The 24,384-nt window shown below is 36.6% G+C and overlaps 1 protein-coding gene across 2 annotated transcripts in view; it reads right to left on the reverse strand.

Annotated features, from left to right (window-relative positions):
- The window catches only part of LOC100938099 (ankyrin repeat domain-containing protein 36A-like), a 206,073-nt gene that overhangs the window by 87,150 nt on the left and 94,539 nt on the right, over positions 1-24,384 (reverse strand). For both annotated transcript variants that reach the window (XR_008522045.1, XM_054547127.1), the window contains 26 exons: positions 23,661-23,689; positions 23,486-23,558; positions 21,744-21,772; positions 21,569-21,641; positions 19,856-19,884; positions 19,689-19,761; positions 17,988-18,016; positions 17,821-17,893; positions 16,121-16,149; positions 15,954-16,026; positions 14,254-14,282; positions 14,087-14,159; positions 12,387-12,415; positions 12,220-12,292; positions 10,520-10,548; positions 10,353-10,425; positions 8,653-8,681; positions 8,486-8,558; positions 6,786-6,814; positions 6,615-6,687; positions 4,888-4,916; positions 4,721-4,793; positions 3,015-3,043; positions 2,844-2,916; positions 1,114-1,142; positions 947-1,019 (listed from right to left, as the gene is read on the reverse strand). Coding sequence is in view for 1 of the 2 variants with exons in the window: in XM_054547127.1 (XP_054403102.1) it covers positions 947-1,019; positions 1,114-1,142; positions 2,844-2,916; positions 3,015-3,043; positions 4,721-4,793; positions 4,888-4,916; positions 6,615-6,687; positions 6,786-6,814; positions 8,486-8,558; positions 8,653-8,681; positions 10,353-10,425; positions 10,520-10,548; positions 12,220-12,292; positions 12,387-12,415; positions 14,087-14,159; positions 14,254-14,282; positions 15,954-16,026; positions 16,121-16,149; positions 17,821-17,893; positions 17,988-18,016; positions 19,689-19,761; positions 19,856-19,884; positions 21,569-21,641; positions 21,744-21,772; positions 23,486-23,558; positions 23,661-23,689 (1,326 nt within the window). In the remaining variant the exon portion in view is untranslated. The remainder of the gene's footprint in view (positions 1-946; positions 1,020-1,113; positions 1,143-2,843; positions 2,917-3,014; positions 3,044-4,720; positions 4,794-4,887; positions 4,917-6,614; positions 6,688-6,785; positions 6,815-8,485; positions 8,559-8,652; positions 8,682-10,352; positions 10,426-10,519; positions 10,549-12,219; positions 12,293-12,386; positions 12,416-14,086; positions 14,160-14,253; positions 14,283-15,953; positions 16,027-16,120; positions 16,150-17,820; positions 17,894-17,987; positions 18,017-19,688; positions 19,762-19,855; positions 19,885-21,568; positions 21,642-21,743; positions 21,773-23,485; positions 23,559-23,660; positions 23,690-24,384) is intronic.

A 24,384-nucleotide genomic window follows, 5' to 3' on the forward strand; every position in this document is an offset into this window, starting at 1 on the left:
AAAACTGCCCCAAGCATTAGATATTAATAAGTTTTTCATTGAGAAATCACGCCAATATTCGTTGAAAATGACCATTTTAGGTGTTAATTAAAATTCAACATAATTTTTGTTTCTAAAATAGCCTTGTTGGGAGTATCATTTTATTCTCTACAGAAGTTTCATGAAATAGCTTTTGTATCCAAGAGGTAGCTCCTTGAACAAGGAAGCAAATGTATTCATATTCAAGTTTGCCTCATTTCTCTAACTAAAATCAACAAAATATGTATCTCGGATGCCTAATAGTCGCAAAGAGGAGTAATAAGTCAGTGTGTTTTTATGCCAATTCTAGCACTGTTTCCTGCTTCCAGCAGTTCCTGGAGCTGTGAAAATGAAGTATTTTTTATGAAAATATTCCAAATGCATCTGAAGTGAGTTCACTCAGGTTTCCTCAGGAGTAACCCCAAAATTATATAAATGATTTCCTCATTTCCCGCCTTCCTGCCTCACAATCCGTCTTCCTTGGGAAAATAATTGCTACATCAGGGATCTCCTTGGTTCTCCTTCTACAGTGTCTATGGGTTATTACAATCAGTTTTCTGTCTGTTTTTAGCAGTAACATACGACATCTCTGAAATCTATACTTCCTCTCTTTCTCCTTCCACCTTTACTGAAAACAAGCTGTAGAATTAAAGCAAAATGATACTGTTCCCTAGAGCCCTTTATGTCTTCAACTGCTCTCCATATTTCTTCTTCTCAATTTCAATGTGGGGAAGTGTATAATCTTAGAGCGAAGATCATGTTCCAGACCAGCAGCATCCGCACACCCAAGAACTTACTAGAAAGGAAGAATTTCAGGACTGCTGAATCAGAATGTGCAGCTTCACCAAGCCCCCCGCTGATTTATTTGGGGAAGAGACTTCTTATCTACCTCAACTAAACACGACATTAAATCTGTTTTCACAGTTACCTGTCCTAGTTTTTTCTCCATCCTCTTTTTCTCTGGCTATATTCAAAACAGAGCCTTTCTTGTCACTTGCAGCCTGAATGGAATTTGAAATGAAATAATAAATAAGCAAAGTATGTTTCATCGACTACACATTTACTACCTCACAATATAAATGAGAGTTTCATTACCTTCAAGGCTGGTGGTTTCTGAGAAGACACTGAAAAGCAAAACGGATACATAATCACTCATATGTAAATATGACAAAGTTTTCCATACATTCATGCAGTGTTAGCATCAACCTCTGTCCTCCAGCCTATATTAGTGTAGGCTTTGATGGCTTCTACTTTGTGACTGGGGACTAGAACATGACAGAAATACACTGAGAAAAAGGAATACACGCTCCATGAAATATACCCTTACAATTTCAAACATGGTATGATTTGTCATATGTCAAAAACTAAAATAAAACCGTTTCAATATCAGTGTGCATATGCTGAGTGATGAGGACAAATGTGATCTAAAATCAGAGGAGCAACTCATACATCTGAGGATCAATGTCAAAGCAGGTGCTAAATGATGCCACATGTCTTTCATGCAAGAAATCAAAAGGATTTAAACCATTATACTACAAACATTCATCATGCTCTTTAACTTGCCCAATAACTGAGAAGGCACACAAATATGATGAAACTTCAGTTGAATGTACACTTCACATCTCTTCAGTGGAAGTGTCCTAAATTGATCACCTTGGATATCTGTTTGCTGATACCTAGGAGATAATATTCATTATCTCTCACACCCATATGGTGTAATAATTTGCCTAGGTTTCTTGTACCCACTAGTTTAGCCTTCTGAATATTTCTTCATCCACTCATGGCACCAAAAGATAATATACTAGCCTCAATAAAAATATCATCAACTATCAACTTTGACATACTTCTATAAAATAAAACTGCTACAAGCATTAGATATTAATCAGTTTTTCATTCAGAAATCACTGCAATATTCCTTGAAAATGACCATTTTAGAACTTAATTAGAATTCAACATAATTTTTGTGTCTAAAATAGTCTTGTTGGGAGTATCATGTTATTCTCTAAAAAAGTTTCATTACATAGCTATTTTATCCAAGAGGTAGCTCCTTGAACAAGGAAGCAAATGTATTCCTATTCAAGATTATCTTATTTTTATAACTAAAATCAACAAAACATGTATCTCCGATGTATCCTCATAACAAAGAGAAGTAATGAGTCAGTGTGGTGTATTCCAATTAGACTACTGTTTCCTGCTTCCAGTAGTTCCTGGAGCGGGAAACAATATCAAATTTTTTTATGAAAATATTCCAAATGCATCTGAAGTGAGTTCACTCAGGTTTCCTCAGCAGAAACCCCAAAATTGTATAAATGACTTCCTCTTTTCCTGCCTTCCTGCCTCATAATCCGTCTTCCTTGGGGAAATAATTGCTAAACCAGGGGTCTCCTTAGTTCCCCCACTGTGTCTACGGGTTATTATGACAAGTTTTCTGTCTGTTTCTAGCAGTATGATGTGATGTCTGTAAAATCTACACTTCGTCTCTTTCTCCTTCCACCTTTAGTGAAAACAAGCTGTAGAATTAAGGAAAAATGATACTGTTCCCCAGAGCCCCTTATGTCTTCAACTGCTCTCCATATTTCTTCTTCTCAATTTCAATGTGGGGAAGTGTATAATCTTACTGCGAAGATCATGTTCCAGACCAGCAGCATTAGCGTCACCCAAGAATTTATTACAAATGAAGAATCTCAGGCCTGCTGAATCAGAATGTGGAGCTTCGGTGAGACCCCAACCCCCCCCCCCCCACCCACCCTGCTGATTTATTCGGAGAAGAGAAGTTCTTTTCTAAATGGATTGAACATGACATTAAATGTGTTTTGCAAAATTACCTGTCCCAGATTTTTCTCCATCCTTTATTTCTGTGGCTATATTTGAAACAGAATCTTTCTCATCAGTTGTAGCCTGAATGGAATTTGAAACAAAATAATAAATAAATCAATGAAGTATGTTTCATAGACTATAAATTTTCTACTTCACAATATAAATGACTGTTTAGTTACCTTCAAGGCTGGTTGTTTCTGAGAAGACACTGAAAAGCAAAAGCGATACATAGTCACTCATATGTAAATATGATAATGTTATCCATATATTCATGCAGTGTTAGCATCAACTTCTGTCCTCCTGCCTGTATTACTGTAGCCTTTCATAGCTTCTACTTTGTGTCTGGGGACTAGAACGTGACAGAAATACACTCAGAAAAGGGAATACAGGCTCCATGAAATATACCCTTGTAAATTCAAATATGGTATGATTTGTCATATGTCAAAAACTAAAATAAAAACACCTCAATAGCGATGTGGATATGCCGAGTGATGAGGACAAATATGATCTAAAATCAGAGAAGCAACTCATACACGTGAGAATCAATGTCAAAGCAGGTGCTATATGATACCACGTGTCTTTCATTCAAGAAATCAAAAGGATTTACACCATTATACTACAAACATTCATCATGCTCTTTAACTTGCCCAATAACTGAGAAGGCACACAATTACGATGACACTTCAGTTGAACGTACAATTCACATCTCTTCAGTGGGAGTGTCCTAAATTGATCACCTTGGATATCTGTTTGCTGATACCTAGTAGACAATATTCATTATCTCTCACACCCATGTGGTGTAATAATTTGCCTAAGTTTCTTGTATCCACTAGTTTAGCCTTCCGAAAGTTTCTTCATCCAGTCATGGCACGAAAGGATACTATATTAGCCTCAATAAAAATATCATCAATTATCAATTTGGACATACTTCTACTAAGTAAAACTGCCCCAAGCATTAGATATTAATAAGTTTTTCATTGAGAAATCACGCCAATATTCGTTGAAAATGACCATTTTAGGTGTTAATTAAAATTCAACATAATTTTTGTTTCTAAAATAGCCTTGTTGGGAGTATCATTTTATTCTCTACAGAAGTTTCATGAAATAGCTTTTGTATCCAAGAGGTAGCTCCTTGAACAAGGAAGCAAATGTATTCATATTCAAGTTTGCCTCATTTCTCTAACTAAAATCAACAAAATATGTATCTCGGATGCCTAATAGTCGCAAAGAGGAGTAATAAGTCAGTGTGTTTTTATGCCAATTCTAGCACTGTTTCCTGCTTCCAGCAGTTCCTGGAGCTGTGAAAATGAAGTATTTTTTATGAAAATATTCCAAATGCATCTGAAGTGAGTTCACTCAGGTTTCCTCAGGAGTAACCCCAAAATTATATAAATGATTTCCTCATTTCCCGCCTTCCTGCCTCACAATCCGTCTTCCTTGGGAAAATAATTGCTACATCAGGGATCTCCTTGGTTCTCCTTCTACAGTGTCTATGGGTTATTACAATCAGTTTTCTGTCTGTTTTTAGCAGTAACATACGACATCTCTGAAATCTATACTTCCTCTCTTTCTCCTTCCACCTTTACTGAAAACAAGCTGTAGAATTAAAGCAAAATGATACTGTTCCCTAGAGCCCTTTATGTCTTCAACTGCTCTCCATATTTCTTCTTCTCAATTTCAATGTGGGGAAGTGTATAATCTTAGAGCGAAGATCATGTTCCAGACCAGCAGCATCCGCACACCCAAGAACTTACTAGAAAGGAAGAATTTCAGGACTGCTGAATCAGAATGTGCAGCTTCACCAAGCCCCCCGCTGATTTATTTGGGGAAGAGACTTCTTATCTACCTCAACTAAACACGACATTAAATCTGTTTTCACAGTTACCTGTCCTAGTTTTTTCTCCATCCTCTTTTTCTCTGGCTATATTCAAAACAGAGCCTTTCTTGTCACTTGCAGCCTGAATGGAATTTGAAATGAAATAATAAATAAGCAAAGTATGTTTCATCGACTACACATTTACTACCTCACAATATAAATGAGAGTTTCATTACCTTCAAGGCTGGTGGTTTCTGAGAAGACACTGAAAAGCAAAACGGATACATAATCACTCATATGTAAATATGACAAAGTTTTCCATACATTCATGCAGTGTTAGCATCAACCTCTGTCCTCCAGCCTATATTAGTGTAGGCTTTGATGGCTTCTACTTTGTGACTGGGGACTAGAACATGACAGAAATACACTGAGAAAAAGGAATACACGCTCCATGAAATATACCCTTACAATTTCAAACATGGTATGATTTGTCATATGTCAAAAACTAAAATAAAACCGTTTCAATATCAGTGTGCATATGCTGAGTGATGAGGACAAATGTGATCTAAAATCAGAGGAGCAACTCATACATCTGAGGATCAATGTCAAAGCAGGTGCTAAATGATGCCACATGTCTTTCATGCAAGAAATCAAAAGGATTTAAACCATTATACTACAAACATTCATCATGCTCTTTAACTTGCCCAATAACTGAGAAGGCACACAAATATGATGAAACTTCAGTTGAATGTACACTTCACATCTCTTCAGTGGAAGTGTCCTAAATTGATCACCTTGGATATCTGTTTGCTGATACCTAGGAGATAATATTCATTATCTCTCACACCCATATGGTGTAATAATTTGCCTAGGTTTCTTGTACCCACTAGTTTAGCCTTCTGAATATTTCTTCATCCACTCATGGCACCAAAAGATAATATACTAGCCTCAATAAAAATATCATCAACTATCAACTTTGACATACTTCTATAAAATAAAACTGCTACAAGCATTAGATATTAATCAGTTTTTCATTCAGAAATCACTGCAATATTCCTTGAAAATGACCATTTTAGAACTTAATTAGAATTCAACATAATTTTTGTGTCTAAAATAGTCTTGTTGGGAGTATCATGTTATTCTCTAAAAAAGTTTCATTACATAGCTATTTTATCCAAGAGGTAGCTCCTTGAACAAGGAAGCAAATGTATTCCTATTCAAGATTATCTTATTTTTATAACTAAAATCAACAAAACATGTATCTCCGATGTATCCTCATAACAAAGAGAAGTAATGAGTCAGTGTGGTGTATTCCAATTAGACTACTGTTTCCTGCTTCCAGTAGTTCCTGGAGCGGGAAACAATATCAAATTTTTTTATGAAAATATTCCAAATGCATCTGAACTGAGTTCACTCAGGTTTCCTCAGCAGAAACCCCAAAATTGTATAAATGACTTCCTCTTTTCCTGCCTTCCTGCCTCATAATCCATCTTCCTTGGGGAAATAATTGCTAAACCAGGGGTCTCCTTAGTTCCCCCACTGTGTCTACGGGTTATTATGACAAGTTTTCTGTCTGTTTCTAGCAGTAGGATGTGATGTCTGTAAAATCTACACTTCGTCTCTTTCTCCTTCCACCTTTAGTGAAAACAAGCTGTAGAATTAAGGAAAAATGATACTGTTCCCCAGAGCCCCTTATGTCTTCAACTGCTCTCCATATTTCTTCTTCTCAATTTCAATGTGGGGAAGTGTATAATCTTACTGCGAAGATCATGTTCCAGACCAGCAGCATTAGCGTCACCCAAGAATTTATTACAAATGAAGAATCTCAGGCCTGCTGAATCAGAATGTGGAGCTTCGGTGAGACCCCAACCCCCCCCCCACCCACCCTGCTGATTTATTCGGAGAAGAGAAGTTCTTTTCTAAATGGATTGAACATGACATTAAATGTGTTTTGCAAAATTACCTGTCCCAGATTTTTCTCCATCCTTTATTTCTGTGGCTATATTTGAAACAGAATCTTTCTCATCAGTTGTAGCCTGAATGGAATTTGAAACAAAATAATAAATAAATCAATGAAGTATGTTTCATAGACTATAAATTTTCTACTTCACAATATAAATGACTGTTTAGTTACCTTCAAGGCTGGTTGTTTCTGAGAAGACACTGAAAAGCAAAAGCGATACATAGTCACTCATATGTAAATATGATAATGTTATCCATATATTCATGCAGTGTTAGCATCAACTTCTGTCCTCCTGCCTGTATTACTGTAGCCTTTCATAGCTTCTACTTTGTGTCTGGGGACTAGAACGTGACAGAAATACACTCAGAAAAGGGAATACAGGCTCCATGAAATATACCCTTGTAAATTCAAACATGGTATGATTTGTCATATGTCAAAAACTAAAATAAAAACACCTCAATAGCGATGTGGATATGCCAAGTGATGAGGACAAATGTGATCTAAAATCAGAGAAGCAACTCATACACGTGAGAATCAATGTCAAAGCAGGTGCTATATGATACCACGTGTCTTTCATTCAAGAAATCAAAAGGATTTACACCATTATACTACAAACATTCATCATGCTCTTTAACTTGCCCAATAACTGAGAAGGCACACAATTACGATGACACTTCAGTTGAACGTACACTTCACATCTCTTCAGTGGGAGTGTCCTAAATTGATCACCTTGGATATCTGTTTGCTGATACCTAGTAGACAATATTCATTATCTCTCACACCCATGTGGTGTAATAATTTGCCTAAGTTTCTTGTATCCACTAGTTTAGCCTTCCGAAAGTTTCTTCATCCAGTCATGGCACGAAAGGATACTATATTAGCCTCAATAAAAATATCATCAATTATCAATTTGGACATACTTCTACACAGTAAAACTGCCCCAAGCATTAGATACTAATAAGATTTTCATTCAGAAATCACTCCGATATTCATTGAAAATGACCATTTTAGGTGTTAATTAAACTTCAACCTAACTTTGTTTCTAAAATAGCCTTGTTGGGAGTATCATGTTATTCTCCAAAGAAGTTGCATGAAATAGCTATTGTATCCAAGAGGTAGCTCCTTGAACAAGGAAGCAAATGTATTCATATTCAAGTTTGCCTCATTTCTTTAACTAAAATCAACAAAACATGTATCTCTAATGCCTAATAGTCACAAAGAGGAGTAATGAGTCAGTGTGTTTTTATGCCAATTCTAGCACTGTTTCCTGCTTCCAGCAGTTCCTGGAGCTGTGAAAATGAAGTATTTTTTATGAAAATATTCCAAATGCATCTGAAGTGAGTTCACTCAGGTTTCCTCAGCAGAAACCCCAAAATTATATAAATGACTTCCTCATTTCCTGCCTTCCTGCCTCACAATCCGTCTTCCTTGGGAAAATAATTGCTACACCAGGAGTCTCCTTACTTCTCCTACAGTGTCTACAGGTTATTACAAGTTTTCTGTCTGTTTTTAGCAGTACGATGTGACGTATGCAAAATCTATACTGCCTCTCTTTCTCCTTCCACCCTTACTGAAAACAAGCTGTAGAATTAAGGCAAAATGATGTTGTTCCCCAGAGCCCCTTATGTCTTGAACTGCCTCCAGATTGCTTCTTCTCAATTTCAATGTGGGGAAGTGTATAATCTTACAGTGAAGATCATGTTCCGTACCAGCAGCATCAGCATCACCCAAGAAATTATTCCAAATGAAGAATCTTAGCCCTGCTGAATCACAATGCGCAGCTTCGACAAGCCCCCTGATGATTTATTCAGGGAAGAGAATTTCTTATCTATCTGGACTGAACATGACATTAAATCTCTTTTCAAAATTACCTGTCCTAGATTTTTTTCCATCCTTTTTGTCTCTGGATGTATTCAAAGCAGAATCTTTCTTGTCACTCGTAGCCTGAATGGAATTTGAAATGAAGTAATAAGTAAAGAAAGCATTTTTCATAGACTATACATTTACTAGTTCACAATATAAATGAGAGTTTCATTACCTTCAAGGCTGGTGGTTTCTGAGAAGGCACTGAAAAGCAAAAGGGATACATAATCACTCATATGTAAATATGATAAATTTATCCATACATTCATGCAGTGTTAGCATCAACCTCTGTCCTCCTGCCTGTACTAGTGTAGGCTTTGATAGCTGCTACTTTGTGTCTGGGGACTAGAACGTGACAGAAATACACTGAGAAAAGGGAATACAGGCTCCATGAAATATACCCTTGCAAATTCAAAGATGGTATGATTTGTCATATGTCAAAAACTAAAATAAAAACATGTGAATATCGATGTGGATATGCCGAGTGATGAGGACAAATGTGATCTAAAATCAGAGAAGCAACTCATACACGTGAGAATCAATGTCAAAGCAGGTGCTATATGATACCACGTGTCTTTCATTCAAGAAATCAAAAGGATTTACACCATTATACTACAAACATTCATCATGCTCTTTATCTTGCCCAATAACTGAGAAGGCACACAATTACGATGACACTTCAGTTGAACGTACAATTCACATCTCTTCAGTGGGAGTGTCCTAAATTGATCACCTTGGATATCTGTTTGCTGATACCAGGTAGACAATATTCATTATCTCTCACACCCATGTGGTGTAATAATTTGCCTAAGTTTCTTGTATCCACTAGTTTACCCTTCCAAAAGTTTCTTCATCCAGTCATGGCACGAAAGGATACTATATTAGCCTCAATAAAAATATCATCAATTATCAATTTGGACATACTTCTACAAAGTAAAACTGCCCCAAGCATTAGTATTAATAAGATTTTCATTCAGAAATCACTCCAATATTCATTGAAAATGACCATTTTAGGTGTTAATTAAACTTCAACCTAACTTTTGTTTCTAAAATAGCCTTGTTGGGAGTATCATGTTATTCTCCAAAGAAGTTGCATGAAATAGCTATCGTATCCGAGAGGTAGCTCCTTGAACAAGGAAGCAAATGTATTCATATTAAAGTTTGCCTCATTTCTTTAACTAAAATCAACAAAACATGTATCTCTAATGCCTAATAGTTACAAAGAGGAGTAAGGAGTCAGTGTGTTTTTATGCCAATTCTAGCACGGTTTCCTGCTTCCAGCAGTTCCTGGAGCTGTGAAAATGAAGTATTTTTTATGAAAATATTCCAAATGCATCTGAAGTGAGTTCACTCAGGTTTCCTCAGCAGAAACCCCAAAATTATATAAATGACTTCCTCATTTCCCGCCTTCCTGCCTCACAATCCCTCTTCCTTGGGAAAATAATTGCTACACCAGCGGTCTCCTTACTTCTCCTACAGTGTCTACAGGTTATTACAAGTTTTCTGTCTGTTTTTAGCAGTACGATGTGATGTATGCAAAATCTATACTGCCTCTCTTTCTCCTTCCACCCTTACTGAAAACAAGCTGTAGAATTAAGGCAAAATGATGTTGTTCCCCAGAGCCCCTTATGTCTTGAACTGCCTCCAGATTGCTTCTCCTCAATTTCAATGTGGGGAAGTGTATAATCTTACAGTGAAGATCATGTTCCGTACCAGCAGCATCAGCATCACCCAAGAAATTATTCAAAATGAAGAATCTTAGCCCTGCTGAATCACAATGCGCGGCTTCGACAAGCCCCCTGATGATTTATTCAGGGAAGAGAATTTCTTATCTATCTGGACTGAACATGACATTAAATCTCTTTTCAAAATTACCTGTCCTAGATTTTTTTCCATCCTTTTTGTCTCTGGCTGTATTCAAAGAAGAATCTTTCTCATCACTCGTAGCCTGAATGGAATTTGAAATGAAGTAATAAGTAAAGAAAGCATTTTTCATAGACTATACATTTACTAGTTCACAGTATAAATGAGAGTTTCATTACCTTCAAGGCTGGTGGTTTCTGAGAAGGCACTGAAAAGCAAAAGGGATACATAATCACTCATATGTAAATATGATAAATTTATCCATACATTCATGCAGTGTTAGCATCAACTTCTGTCCTCCTGCCTGTACTAGTGTAGGCTTTGATAGCTGCTACTTTGTGTCTGGGGACTAGAACGTGACAGAAATACACTGAGAAAAGGGAATACAGGCTCCATGAAATATACCCTTGCAAATTCAAAGATGGTATGATTTGTCATATGTCAAAAACTAAAATAAAAACATGTGAATATCGATGTGGATATGCCGAGTGATGAGGACAAATGTGATCTAAAATCAGAGAAGCAACTCATACACGTGAGAATCAATGTCAAAGCAGGTGCTATATGATACCACGTGTCTTTCATTCAAGAAATCAAAAGGATTTACACCATTATACTACAAACATTCATCATGCTCTTTATCTTGCCCAATAACTGAGAAGGCACACAATTATGATGACACTTCAGTTGAACGTACAATTCACATCTCTTCAGTGGGAGTGTCCTAAATTGATCACCTTGGATATCTGTTTGCTGATACCAGGTAGACAATATTCATTATCTCTCACACCCATGTGGTGTAATAATTTGCCTAAGTTTCTTGTATCCACTAGTTTACCCTTCCGAAAGTTTCTTCATCCAGTCATGGTACGAAAGGGTACTATATTAGCCTCAATAAAAATATCATCAATTATCAATTTGGACATACTTCTACAAAGTAAAACTGCCCCAAGCATTAGTATTAATAAGATTTTCATTCAGAAATCACTCCAATATTCATTGAAAATGACCATTTTAGGTGTTAATTAAACTTCAACCTAACTTTTGTTTCTAAAATAGCCTTGTTGGGAGTATCATGTTATTCTCCAAAGAAGTTGCATGAAATAGCTATCGTATCCAAGAGGTAGCTCCTTGAACAAGGAAGCAAATGTATTCATATTCAAGTTTGCCTCATTTCTTTAACTAAAATCAACAAAACATGTATCTCTAATGCCTAATAGTCACAAAGAGGAGTAATGAGTCAGTGTGTTTTTATGCCAATTCTAGCACGGTTTCCTGCTTCCAGCAGTTCCTGGAGCTGTGAAAATGAAGTATTTTTTATGAAAATATTCCAAATGCATCTGAAGTGAGTTCACTCAGGTTTCCTCAGCAGAAACCCCAAAATTATATAAATGACTTCCTCATTTCCCGCCTTCCTGCCTCACAATCCGTCTTCCTTGGGAAAATAATTGCTACACCAGGGGTCTCCTTACTTCTCCTACAGTGTCTACAGGTTATTACAAGTTTTCTGTCTGTTTTTAGCAGTATGATATGACATATGCAAAATCTATACTGCCTCTCTTTTTCCTTCCACCCTTACTGAAAACAAGCTGTAGAATTAAGGCAAAGTGATGTTGTTCCCCAGAGCCCCTTATGTCTTGAACTGCCTCCAGATTGCTTCTCCTCAATTTCAATGTGGGGAAGTGTATAATCTTACAGTGAAGATCATGTTCCGTACCAGCAGCATCAGTATCACCCAAGAAATTATTCAAAATGAAGAATCTTAGCCCTGCTGAATCACAATGTGCAGCTTCGACAAGCCCCCTGATGATTTATTCAGGGAAGAGAATTTCTTATCTATCTGGACTGAACATGACATTAAATCTCTTTTCAAAATTACCTGTCCTAGATTTTTTTCCATCCTTTTTGTCTCTGGCTGTATTCAAAGCAGAATCTTTCTCATCACTCGTAGCCTGAATGGAATTTGAAATGAAGTAATAAGTAAAGAAAGCATTTTTCATAGACTATACATTTACTAGTTCACAATATAAATGAGAGTTTCATTACCTTCAAGGCTGGTGGTTTCTGAGAAGGCACTGAAAAGCAAAAGGGATACATAATCACTCATATGTAAATACGATAAATTTATCCATACATTCATGCAGTGTTAACATAAACTTCTGTCCTCCTGCCTGTACTAGTGTAGGCTTTGATAGCTGCTACTTTGTGTCTGGGGACTAGAACGTGACAGAAATACACTGAGAAAAGGGAATACAGGCTCCATGAAATATACCCTTGCAAATTCAAAGATGGTATGATTTGTCATATGTCAAAAACTAAAATAAAAACATGTGAATATCGATGTGGATATGCCGAGTGATGAGGACAAATGTGATCTAAAATCAGAGAAGCAACTCATACACGTGAGAATCAATGTCAAAGCAGGTGCTACATGATACCACGTGTCTTTCATTCAAGAAATCAAAAGGATTTACACCATTATACTACAAACATTCATCATGCTCTTTATCTTGCCCAATAACTGAGAAGGCACACAATTACGATGACACTTCAGTTGAACGTACAATTCACATCTCTTCAGTGGGAGTGTCCTAAATTGATCACCTTGGATATCTGTTTGCTGATACCTAGTAGACAATATTCATTATCTCTCACACCCATGTGGTGTAATAATTTGCCTAAGTTTCTTGTATCCACTAGTTTACCCTTCCAAAAGTTTCTTCATCCAGTCATGGCACGAAAGGATACTATATTAGCCTCAATAAAAATATCATCAATTATCAATTTGGACATACTTCTACAAAGTAAAACTGCCCCAAGCATTAGTATTAATAAGATTTTCATTCAGAAATCACTCCAATATTCATTGAAAATGACCATTTTAGGTGTTAATTAAACTTCAACCTAACTTTTGTTTCTAAAATAGCCTTGTTGGGAGTATCATGTTATTCTCCAAAGAAGTTGCATGAAATAGCTATCGTATCCAAGAGGTAGCTCCTTGAACAAGGAAGCAAATGTATTCATATTCAAGTTTGCCTCATTTCTTTAACTAAAATCAACAAAACATGTATCTCTAATGCCTAATAGTCACAAAGAGGAGTAATGAGTCAGTGTGTTTTTATGCCAATTCTAGCACTGTTTCCTGCTTCCAGCAGTTCCTGGAGCTGTGAAAATGAAGTATTTTTTATGAAAATATTCCAAATGCATCTGAAGTGAGTTCACTCAGGTTTCCTCAGCAGAAACCCCAAAATTATATAAATGACTTCCTCATTTCCCGCCTTCCTGCCTCACAATCCGTCTTCCTTGGGAAAATAATTGCTACACCAGGGGTCTCCTTACTTCTCCTACAGTGTCTACAGGTTATTACAAGTTTTCTGTCTGTTTTTAGCAGTACGATGTGACGTATGCAAAATCTATACTGCCTCTCTTTCTCCTTCCACCCTTATTGAAAACAAGCTGTAGAATTAAGGCAAAATGATGTTGTTCCCCAGAGCCCCTTATGTCTTGAACTGCCTCCAGATTGCTTCTCCTCAATTTCAATGTGGGGAAGTGTATAATCTTACAGTGAAGATCATGTTCCGTACCAGCAGCATCAGCATCACCCAAGAAATTATTCAAAATGAAGAATCTTAGCCCTGCTGAATCACAATGCGCAGCTTCGACAAGCCCCCTGATGATTTATTCAGGGAAGAGAATTTCTTATCTATCTGGACTGAACATGACATTAAATCTCTTTTCAAAATTACCTTTCCTAGATTTTTTTCCATCCTTTTTGTCTCTGGCTGTATTCAAAGCAGAATCTTTCTCATCACTCGTAGCCTGAATGGAATTTGAAATGAAGTAATAAGTAAAGAAAGCATTTTTCATAGACTATACATTTACTAGTTCACAATATAAATGAGAGTTTCATTACCTTCAAGGCTGGTGGTTTCTGAGAAGGCACTGAAAAGCAAAAGGGATACATAATCACTCATATGTAAATACGATAAATTTATCCATACATTCATGCAGTGTTAGCATCAACTTCTGTCCTCCTGCCTGTACTAGTGTAGGCTTTGATAGCTGCTACTTTGTGTCTGGGGACTAGAACGTGACAGAAATACACTGAGAAAAGGGAATACAGGCTCCATGAAATATACCCTTGCAAATTCAAAGATGGTATGATTTGTCATATGTCAAAAACTAAAATAAAAACATGTGAATATCGATGTGGATATGCCGAGTGATGAGGACAAATGTGATCTAAAATCAGAGAAGCAACTCATACACGTGAGAATCAATGTCAAAGCAGGTGCTATATGATACCACGTGTCTTTCATTCAAGAAATCAAAAGGATTTACACCATTATACTACAAACATTCATCATGCTCTTTAACTTGCCCAAAAACTGAGAAGATACACAATTACAATGACACTTCAGTTGAACGTACAATTCACATCTCTTCAGTGGGAGTGTCCTAAATTGATCACCTTGGATATCTGTTTGCTGATACCTAGTAGACAATATTCATTATCTCTCACACCCATGTGGTGTAATAATTTGCCTAAGTTTCTTGTATCCACTAGTTTACCCTTCCAAAAGTTTCTTCATCCAGTCATGGCACGAAAGGATACTATATTAGCCTCAATAAAAATATCATCAATTATCAATTTGGACATACTTCTACAAAGTAAAACTGCCCCAAGCATTAGTATTAATAAGATTTTCATTCAGAAATCACTCCAATATTCATTGAAAATGACCATTTTAGGTGTTAATTAAACTTCAACCTAACTTTTGTTTCTAAAATAGCCTTGTTGGGAGTATCATGTTATTCTCCAAAGAAGTTGCATGAAATAGCTATCGTATCCAAGAGGTAGCTCCTTGAACAAGGAAGCAAATGTATTCATATTCAAGTTTGCCTCATTTCTTTAACTAAAATCAACAAAACATGTATCTCTAATGCCTAATAGTCACAAAGAGGAGTAATGAGTCAGTGTGTTTTTATGCCAATTCTAGCACTGTTTCCTGCTTCCAGCAGTTCCTGGAGCTGTGAAAATGAAGTATTTTTTATGAAAATATTCCAAATGCATCTGAAGTGAGTTCACTCAGGTTTCCTCAGCAGAAACCCCAAAATTATATAAATGACTTCCTCATTTCCCGCCTTCCTGCCTCACAATCCGTCTTCCTTGGGAAAATAATTGCTACACCAGGGGTCTCCTTACTTCTCCTACAGTGTCTACAGGTTATTACAAGTTTTCTGTCTGTTTTTAGCAGTACGATGTGACGTATGCAAAATCTATACTGCCTCTCTTTCTCCTTCCACCCTTATTGAAAACAAGCTGTAGAATTAAGGCAAAATGATGTTGTTCCCCAGAGCCCCTTATGTCTTGAACTGCCTCCAGATTGCTTCTCCTCAATTTCAATGTGGGGAAGTGTATAATCTTACAGTGAAGATCATGTTCCGTACCAGCAGCATCAGCATCACCCAAGAAATTATTCAAAATGAAGAATCTTAGCCCTGCTGAATCACAATGCGCAGCTTCGACAAGCCCCCTGATGATTTATTCAGGGAAGAGAATTTCTTATCTATCTGGACTGAACATGACATTAAATCTCTTTTCAAAATTACCTTTCCTAGATTTTTTTCCATCCTTTTTGTCTCTGGCTGTATTCAAAGCAGAATCTTTCTCATCACTCGTAGCCTGAATGGAATTTGAAATGAAGTAATAAGTAAAGAAAGCATTTTTCATAGACTATACATTTACTAGTTCACAATATAAATGAGAGTTTCATTACCTTCAAGGCTGGTGGTTTCTGAGAAGGCACTGAAAAGCAAAAGGGATACATAATCACTCATATGTAAATACGATAAATTTATCCATACATTCATGCAGTGTTAGCATCAACTTCTGTCCTCCTGCCTGTACTAGTGTAGGCTTTGATAGCTGCTACTTTGTGTCTGGGGACTAGAACGTGACAGAAATACACTGAGAAAAGGGAATACAGGCTCCATGAAATATACCCTTGCAAATTCAAAGATGGTATGATTTGTCATATGTCAAAAACTAAAATAAAAACATGTGAATATCGATGTGGATATGCCGAGTGATGAGGACAAATGTGATCTAAAATCAGAGAAGCAACTCATACACGTGAGAATCAATGTCAAAGCAGGTGCTATATGATACCACGTGTCTTTCATTCAAGAAATCAAAAGGATTTACACCATTATACTACAAACATTCATCATGCTCTTTAACTTGCCCAAAAACTGAGAAGATACACAATTACAATGACACTTCAGTTGAACGTACAATTCACATCTCTTCAGTGGGAGTGTCCTAAATTGATCACCTTGGATATCTGTTTGCTGATACCTAGTAGACAATATTCATTATCTCTCACACCCATGTGGTGTAATAATTTGCCTAAGTTTCTTGTATCCACTAGTTTACCCTTCCAAAAGTTTCTTCATCCAGTCATGGCACGAAAGGATACTATATTAGCCTCAATAAAAATATCATCAATTATCAATTTGGACATACTTCTACAAAGTAAAACTGCCCCAAGCATTAGTATTAATAAGATTTTCATTCAGAAATCACTCCAATATTCATTGAAAATGACCATTTTAGGTGTTAATTAAACTTCAACCTAACTTTTGTTTCTAAAATAGCCTTGTTGGGAGTATCATGTTATTCTCCAAAGAAGTTGCATGAAATAGCTATCGTATCCAAGAGGTAGCTCCTTGAACAAGGAAGCAAATGTATTCATATTCAAGTTTGCCTCATTTCTTTAACTAAAATCAACAAAACATGTATCTCTAATGCCTAATAGTCACAAAGAGGAGTAATGAGTCAGTGTGTTTTTATGCCAATTCTAGCACTGTTTCCTGCTTCCAGCAGTTCCTGGAGCTGTGAAAATGAAGTATTTTTTATGAAAATATTCCAAATGCATCTGAAGTGAGTTCACTCAGGTTTCCTCAGCAGAAACCCCAAAATTATATAAATGACTTCCTCATTTCCCGCCTTCCTGCCTCACAATCCGTCTTCCTTGGGAAAATAATTGCTACACCAGGGGTCTCCTTACTTCTCCTACAGTGTCTACAGGTTATTACAAGTTTTCTGTCTGTTTTTAGCAGTACGATGTGACGTATGCAAAATCTATACTGCCTCTCTTTCTCCTTCCACCCTTACTGAAAACAAGCTGTAGAATTAAGGCAAAATGATGTTGTTCCCCAGAGCCCCTTATGTCTTGAACTGCCTCCAGATTGCTTCTCCTCAATTTCAATGTGGGGAAGTGTATAATCTTACAGTGAAGATCATGTTCCGTACCAGCAGCATCAGCATCACCCAAGAAATTATTCAAAATGAAGAATCTTAGCCCTGCTGAATCACAATGCGCAGCTTCGACAAGCCCCCTGATGATTTATTCAGGGAAGAGAATTTCTTATCTATCTGGACTGAACATGACATTAAATCTCTTTTCAAAATTACCTTTCCTAGATTTTTTTCCATCCTTTTTGTCTCTGGCTGTATTCAAAGCAGAATCTTTCTCATCACTCGTAGCCTGAATGGAATTTGAAATGAAGTAATAAGTAAAGAAAGCATTTTTCATAGACTATACATTTACTAGTTCACAATATAACTGAGAGTTTCATTACCTTCAAGGCTGGTGGTTTCTGAGAAGGCACTGAAAAGCAAAAGGGATACATAATCACTCATATGTAAATACGATAAATTTATCCATACATTCATGCAGTGTTAGCATCAACTTCTGTCCTCCTGCCTGTACTAGTGTAGGCTTTGATAGCTGCTACTTTGTGTCTGGGGACTAGAACGTGACAGAAATACACTGAGAAAAGGGAATACAGGCTCCATGAAATATACCCTTGCAAATTCAAAGATGGTATGATTTGTCATATGTCAAAAACTAAAATAAAAACATGTGAATATCGATGTGGATATGCCGAGTGATGAGGACAAATGTGATCTAAAATCAGAGAAGCAACTCATACACGTGAGAATCAATGTCAAAGCAGGTGCTATATGATACCACGTGTCTTTCATTCAAGAAATCAAAAGGATTTACACCATTATACTACAAACATTCATCATGCTCTTTAACTTGCCCAATAACTGAGAAGGCACACAATTACGATGACACTTCAGTTGAACGTACAATTCACATCTCTTCAGTGGGAGTGTCCTAAATTGATCACCTTGGATATCTGTTTGCTGATACCTAGTAGACAATATTCATTATCTCTCACACCCATGTGGTGTAATAATTTGCCTAAGTTTCTTGTATCCACTAGTTTACCCTTCCAAAAGTTTCTTCATCCAGTCATGGCACGAAAGGATACTATATTAGCCTCAATAAAAATATCATCAATTATCAATTTGGACATACTTCTACAAAGTAAAACTACCCCAAGCATTAGATATTAATAAGATTTTCATTCAGAAATCACTCCAATATTCATTGAAAATGACCATTTTAGGTGTTAATTAAACTTCAACCTAACTTTTGTTTCTAAAATAGCCTTGTTGGGAGTATCATGTTATTCTCCAAAGAAGTTGCATGAAATAGCTATCGTATCCAAGAGGTAGCTCCTTGAACAAGGAAGCAAATGTATTCATATTCAAGTTTGCCTCATTTCTTTAACTAAAATCAACAAAACATGTATCTCTAATGCCTAATAGTCACAAAGAGGAGTAAGGAGTCAGTGTGTTTTTATGCCAATTCTAGCACTGTTTCCTGCTTCCAGCAGTTCCTGGAGCTGTGAAAATGAAGTATTTTTTATGAAAATATTCCAAATGCATCTGAAGTGAGTTCACTCAGGTTTCCTCAGCAGAAACCCCAAAATTATATAAATGACTTCCTCATTTCCCGCCTTCCTGCCTCACAATCCGTCTTCCTTGGGAAAATAATTGCTACACCAGCGGTCTCCTTACTTCTCCTACAGTGTCTACAGGTTATTACAAGTTTTCTGTCTGTTTTTAGCAGTACGATGTGATGTATGCAAAATCTATACTGCCTCTCTTTCTCCTTCCACCCTTACTGAAAACAAGCTGTAGAATTAAGGCAAAATGATGTTGTTCCCCAGAGCCCCTTATGTCTTGAACTGCCTCCAGATTGCTTCTCCTCAATTTCAATTTGGGGAAGTGTATAATCTTACAGTGAAGATCATGTTCCCTACCAGCAGCATCAGCATCACCCAAGAAATTATTCAAAATGAAGAATCTTAGCCTTGCTGAATCACAATGCACAGCTTCGACAAGCCCCCTGATGATTTATTCAGGGAAGAGAATTTCTTATCTATCTGGACTGAACATGATATTAAATCTCTTTTCAAAATTACCTGTCCTAGATTTTTTTTTATCCTTTTTGTCTCTGGCTGTATTCAAAGCAGAATCTTTCTCGTCACTCGTAGCCTGAATGGAATTTGAAATGAAGTAATAAGTAAAGAAAGCATTTTTCATAGACTATACATTTACTAGTTCACAATATAAATGAGAGTTTCATTACCTTCAAGGCTGGTGGTTTCTGAGAAGGCACTGAAAAGCAAAAGCGATATATAATCACTCATATGTAAATATGATAAATTTATCCATACATTCATGCAGTGTTAGCATCAACTTCTGTCCTCCTGCCTGTATTAGTGTAGGCTTTGATAGCTTCTACTTTGTGTCTGGGGACTAGAACGTGACAGAAATACACTGAGAAAAGGCAATACAGGCTCCATGAAATATACCCTTGCAAATTCAAAGATGGTATGATTTGTCATATGTCAAAAACTAAAATAAAAACATGTGAATATCGATATGGATATGCCAAGTGATGAGGACAAATGTGATCTGAAATCAAAGAAGCAACTCATACACGTGAGAATCAATGTCAAAGCAGGTGCTATATGATACCACGTGTCTTTCATTCAAGAAATCAAAAGGATTTACACCATTATACTACAAACATTCATCATGCTCTTTAACTTGCCCAATAACTGAGAAGGCACACAATTACGATGACACTTCAGTTGAACGTACACTTCACATCTCTTCAGTGGGAGTGTCCTAAATTGATCACCTTGGATATCTGCTGATACCTAGTAGACAATATTCATTATCTCTCACACCCATGTGGTGTAATAATTTGCCTAAGTTTCTTGTATCCACCAGTTTAGCCTTCCAAATGTTTCTTCATCCAGTCATGGCACGAAAGGATACTATATTAGCCTCAATAAAAATATCATCAACTATCAACTTTGACATACTTCTACAAAGTAAAACTGCTACAAACATTAGATATTAATCAGTTTTTCATTCAGAAATCACTGCAATATTCCTTGAAAATGACCAGTTTAGAAGTTAATTAGAATTCAACATAATTTTTGTGTCTAAAATAACCTTGTTGGGAGTATCATGTTATTCTCTAAAAAAGTTTCATTAAATAGCTATTTTATCCAAGAGGTAGCTCCTTGAACAAGGAAGCAAATATATTACTATTCAAGATTATCTTATTTTTATAACTAAAATCAACAAAACATGTATCTCTGATGCCTCCTCACAACAAAGAGAAGTAATGAGTCAGTGTGGTGTATTCCAATTATACTATTGTTTCCTGCTTCCAGTAGTTCCTGGAGCAGCCAAAATCAAATTTTTTTATGAAAATATTCCAAATGCATCTGAAGTGAGTTCACTCAGGTATCCTCAGGAGAAACCCCAAAATTATGTAAATGACTTCCTATTTTCCCGCCTTCCTGCCTCAGAATCCGTCTTCCTTGGGAATATAATTGTTACACCAGGGGTCTCCTTAGTTCCCCCACTATGTCTATGGGTTATTACAATAAGTTTTCTGTCTGTTTCCAGCAGTACAATGTGACGTCTGTAAAATCTATACTTCCTCTGTTTCTCCTTCCGCCCTTAGTGAAACCATGGTGTAGAATTAAAGCAAAACTATGCTGTTCCCCAGAGCCCCTTATGTCTTGAACTGCTCTCCATACTTCTTCTTCTCAATTTCAATGGGGGGAAGTGTATAATCTTACCGCGAAGATCATGTTCCAGACCAGCAGCATTAGTGTCACCCACGAATTTATTACAAATGAAGAATCTCAGGCCTGCGGAATCATCATGTGCCGCTTCAGTGAGCGCCCCCCCCCCCCACCCAACTGATTTATTTGGAGAAGATAAGTTCTTTTCTAAATGGATTTAGCATGACATTAAATGTGTTTTGCAAAATTACCTGTCCCACATTTTTCTCCATCCTTCATTTCTGTGGCTATGTTTGAAACAGAATCTTTCTCATCAGTTGTAGCCTGAATGGAATTTGAAACAAAATAATAAATAAATAAATCAATGAAGTATATTTCACAGACTATACATTCACTAGTTCACAATATAAATGACAGTTTAATTACCTTCAAGGCTTGTTGATTCTGAGAAGACACTGAAAAGCAAAAGCGATACATAGTCACTCATATAAAAATATGAAAATTATCCATACATTCATGCAGTGTTAGCATCAAGCTGTATCCTTCTGTCTGTACTAGTGTAGGCTCTGATGTCTTCTACTTTGTGTCTTGGGACTGGAACATGATAGAAATACACTGACAAAAGGGAATACTGGCTCCATGAAATATATCCTTACAATTTCAAACATGGTATGATTTGTCATATGTCAAAAACTAAAATAAAACCGTGTCAATATCAATGTGGATATGGCGAGTGATGAGGACAAAGTGATCTAAAATCAGAGGAGCAACTCATACACGTGTGAATCACTGTCAAACAGGTGCTATATGATCCCACGTGTCTTTCATTCAAGAAATCAAAAGGATTTACACCATTACACTACAAACATCCATCATGCTCTTTAACTTGCCCAATAACTGAGAAGGCACACAATTACGATGACACTTCATTTGAACGTACACTTCACATCTCTTCAGTGGGAGAGTCCTAAATTCATCACCTTGGATACCTGTTTGCTGATACATAGGAGATAATATTCATTATCTCTCACACCCCTGGGGTGTAATAATTTGCATCAGTTTCTAGTATCCTATAGATTAGCCTTCTGAAAGTTTCTTCATCCAGTCATGGCACCAAAGGAAAATATATTAGCCTCAATAAAAATATCATCAATTATCAATTTGGACATATTTCTACATAGTAAAACTGCTACAAGTATTAGATATTAATAAGTTTTTCATTCAGATATCACTCCAATATTCATGGAAAATGACGATTTTAGGAGTTAATAAGAATTCTACATAATTTTTGTTTCTAAAATAGGCTTCTTGGGAGTATCATGTTATTCTCTAAAGAACTTTCATGAAATAGCTTTTTTATCCAAGAGGTAGCTACTTGAAGAAGGAAACCAATGTATTCGTGTCCAAGTTGATCTCATTTCTATAACTAAAATCAACAAAACTTGTATCTCTGATGCCTAATAGTAACAAAAAGGAGTAATGAGTCAGTGTGCTTTGTCCCAATTCTTGCATTGTTTCCTGCTTCCTGTAGTTCCTGGAGCTGCCAAAATCAAATATTTTTTAGGCAAATATTCCAATATTTAAAATTTCTAAATTCCAAAATTTAGGCATCTGAAGTGAGTTCACTCAGGTTTCCTCAGCAGAAAGCCCAAAATTATATAAATAACTTCTTTCCCCTCCTTCCTGCCTCACAATCCATCTTCCTTGGGAAAATAATTGCCACATCAAGGTCTCCTTAGTTCTCGTTCTATAGTGTCTATGAGTTATTACTATCAGTTTTCTGTCTTTTCTTAGCAGCACGATGTGACGTCTGTAAAATCCATACTTCCTCTCTTTCTCTTTCCGCCCTTAGTGAAACCATGCTGTAGAATTAAAGCAAAGCTATGCTGTTCCCCAGAGCCCCTTATGTCTTGAACTGCTCTCCATACTTCTTCTTCCCAATTTCAATGTGGGGAAGTGTATAATCTTACTGCGAAGATCATGTTCCAGACCAGCAGCATTAGCGTCACCCACGAATTTATTACAAATGAAGAATCCCAGGCCTGCTGAATCAGAATGTGCAGCTTCGGCGAGCACCCCCCACCCCCCACCCAACTGATTTATTCAGAGAAGAGAAGTTCTTTTCTAAATGGATTGAACATGACATTAAATGTGTTTTGCAAAATTACCTGTCCCACATTTTTCTCCATCATGTATTTCTGTGGCTATGTTTGAAACAGAATCTTTCTCATCAGTTGTAGCCTGAACGGAATTTGAAACAAAATAATAAATAAATAAATCAATGAAGTATGTTTCATAGACTATACATTCACTAGTTCACAATATAAATGACAGTTTAATTACCTTCAAGGCTGGTTGTTTCTGAGAAGACACTGAAAAGCAAAAGCGATACATAATCACTCATATATAAATGTGATAAAGTTTTCTGTACATTCACGCAGTGTTAGCATCAAGCTGTATCCTTCTGCCTGTACTAGTGTAGGCTCTGGTGTCTTCTACTTTGTGTCTTGGGACTGGAACAGGACAGGAATATGCTGACCAAAGGGAATACAGGCTGCATGAAATATATCCTTACAATTTCAAACATGGTATGATTTGTCATATGTCGAAAACTAAAATGAAACCGTGTCAATATCAATGTGGATATGGTGAGTGATGAGGACAAAGTGATCTAAAATCACAGGAGCAACTCGTACATGTGAAAATCAATGTCAAAGCAGGTGCTGCATGATCCCACAGGTCTTTCATGAAAGAAATCAAAAAGATTTACACCACTACAATACAAACATTCATGATGCTCTTTAATATGCCCAATAACTGAGAAGATACACAATTACAATGACACTTCAGTTGAATGTACACTTCACATCTCTTCAGTGGAAGTGTCCTAATTTGATCACCTTGGATATCTGTTTGCTGATACCAAGGAGATAGTATTCATTATCTCTCACACCCATATGGTGTAATAATTTGCTTAAGTGTCCTGTATCCACTAGTTTAGACTTCTGAAAGTTTCTTCATCCAGTCATGGCACCAAAGGATAATATATTAGCCTCAATAAAAATAT

The sequence above is a fragment of the Pongo abelii genome, chromosome 12 (genome assembly GCF_028885655.2).
Source record: "Pongo abelii isolate AG06213 chromosome 12, NHGRI_mPonAbe1-v2.0_pri, whole genome shotgun sequence".
NCBI lineage: Eukaryota > Metazoa > Chordata > Mammalia > Primates > Hominidae > Pongo > Pongo abelii.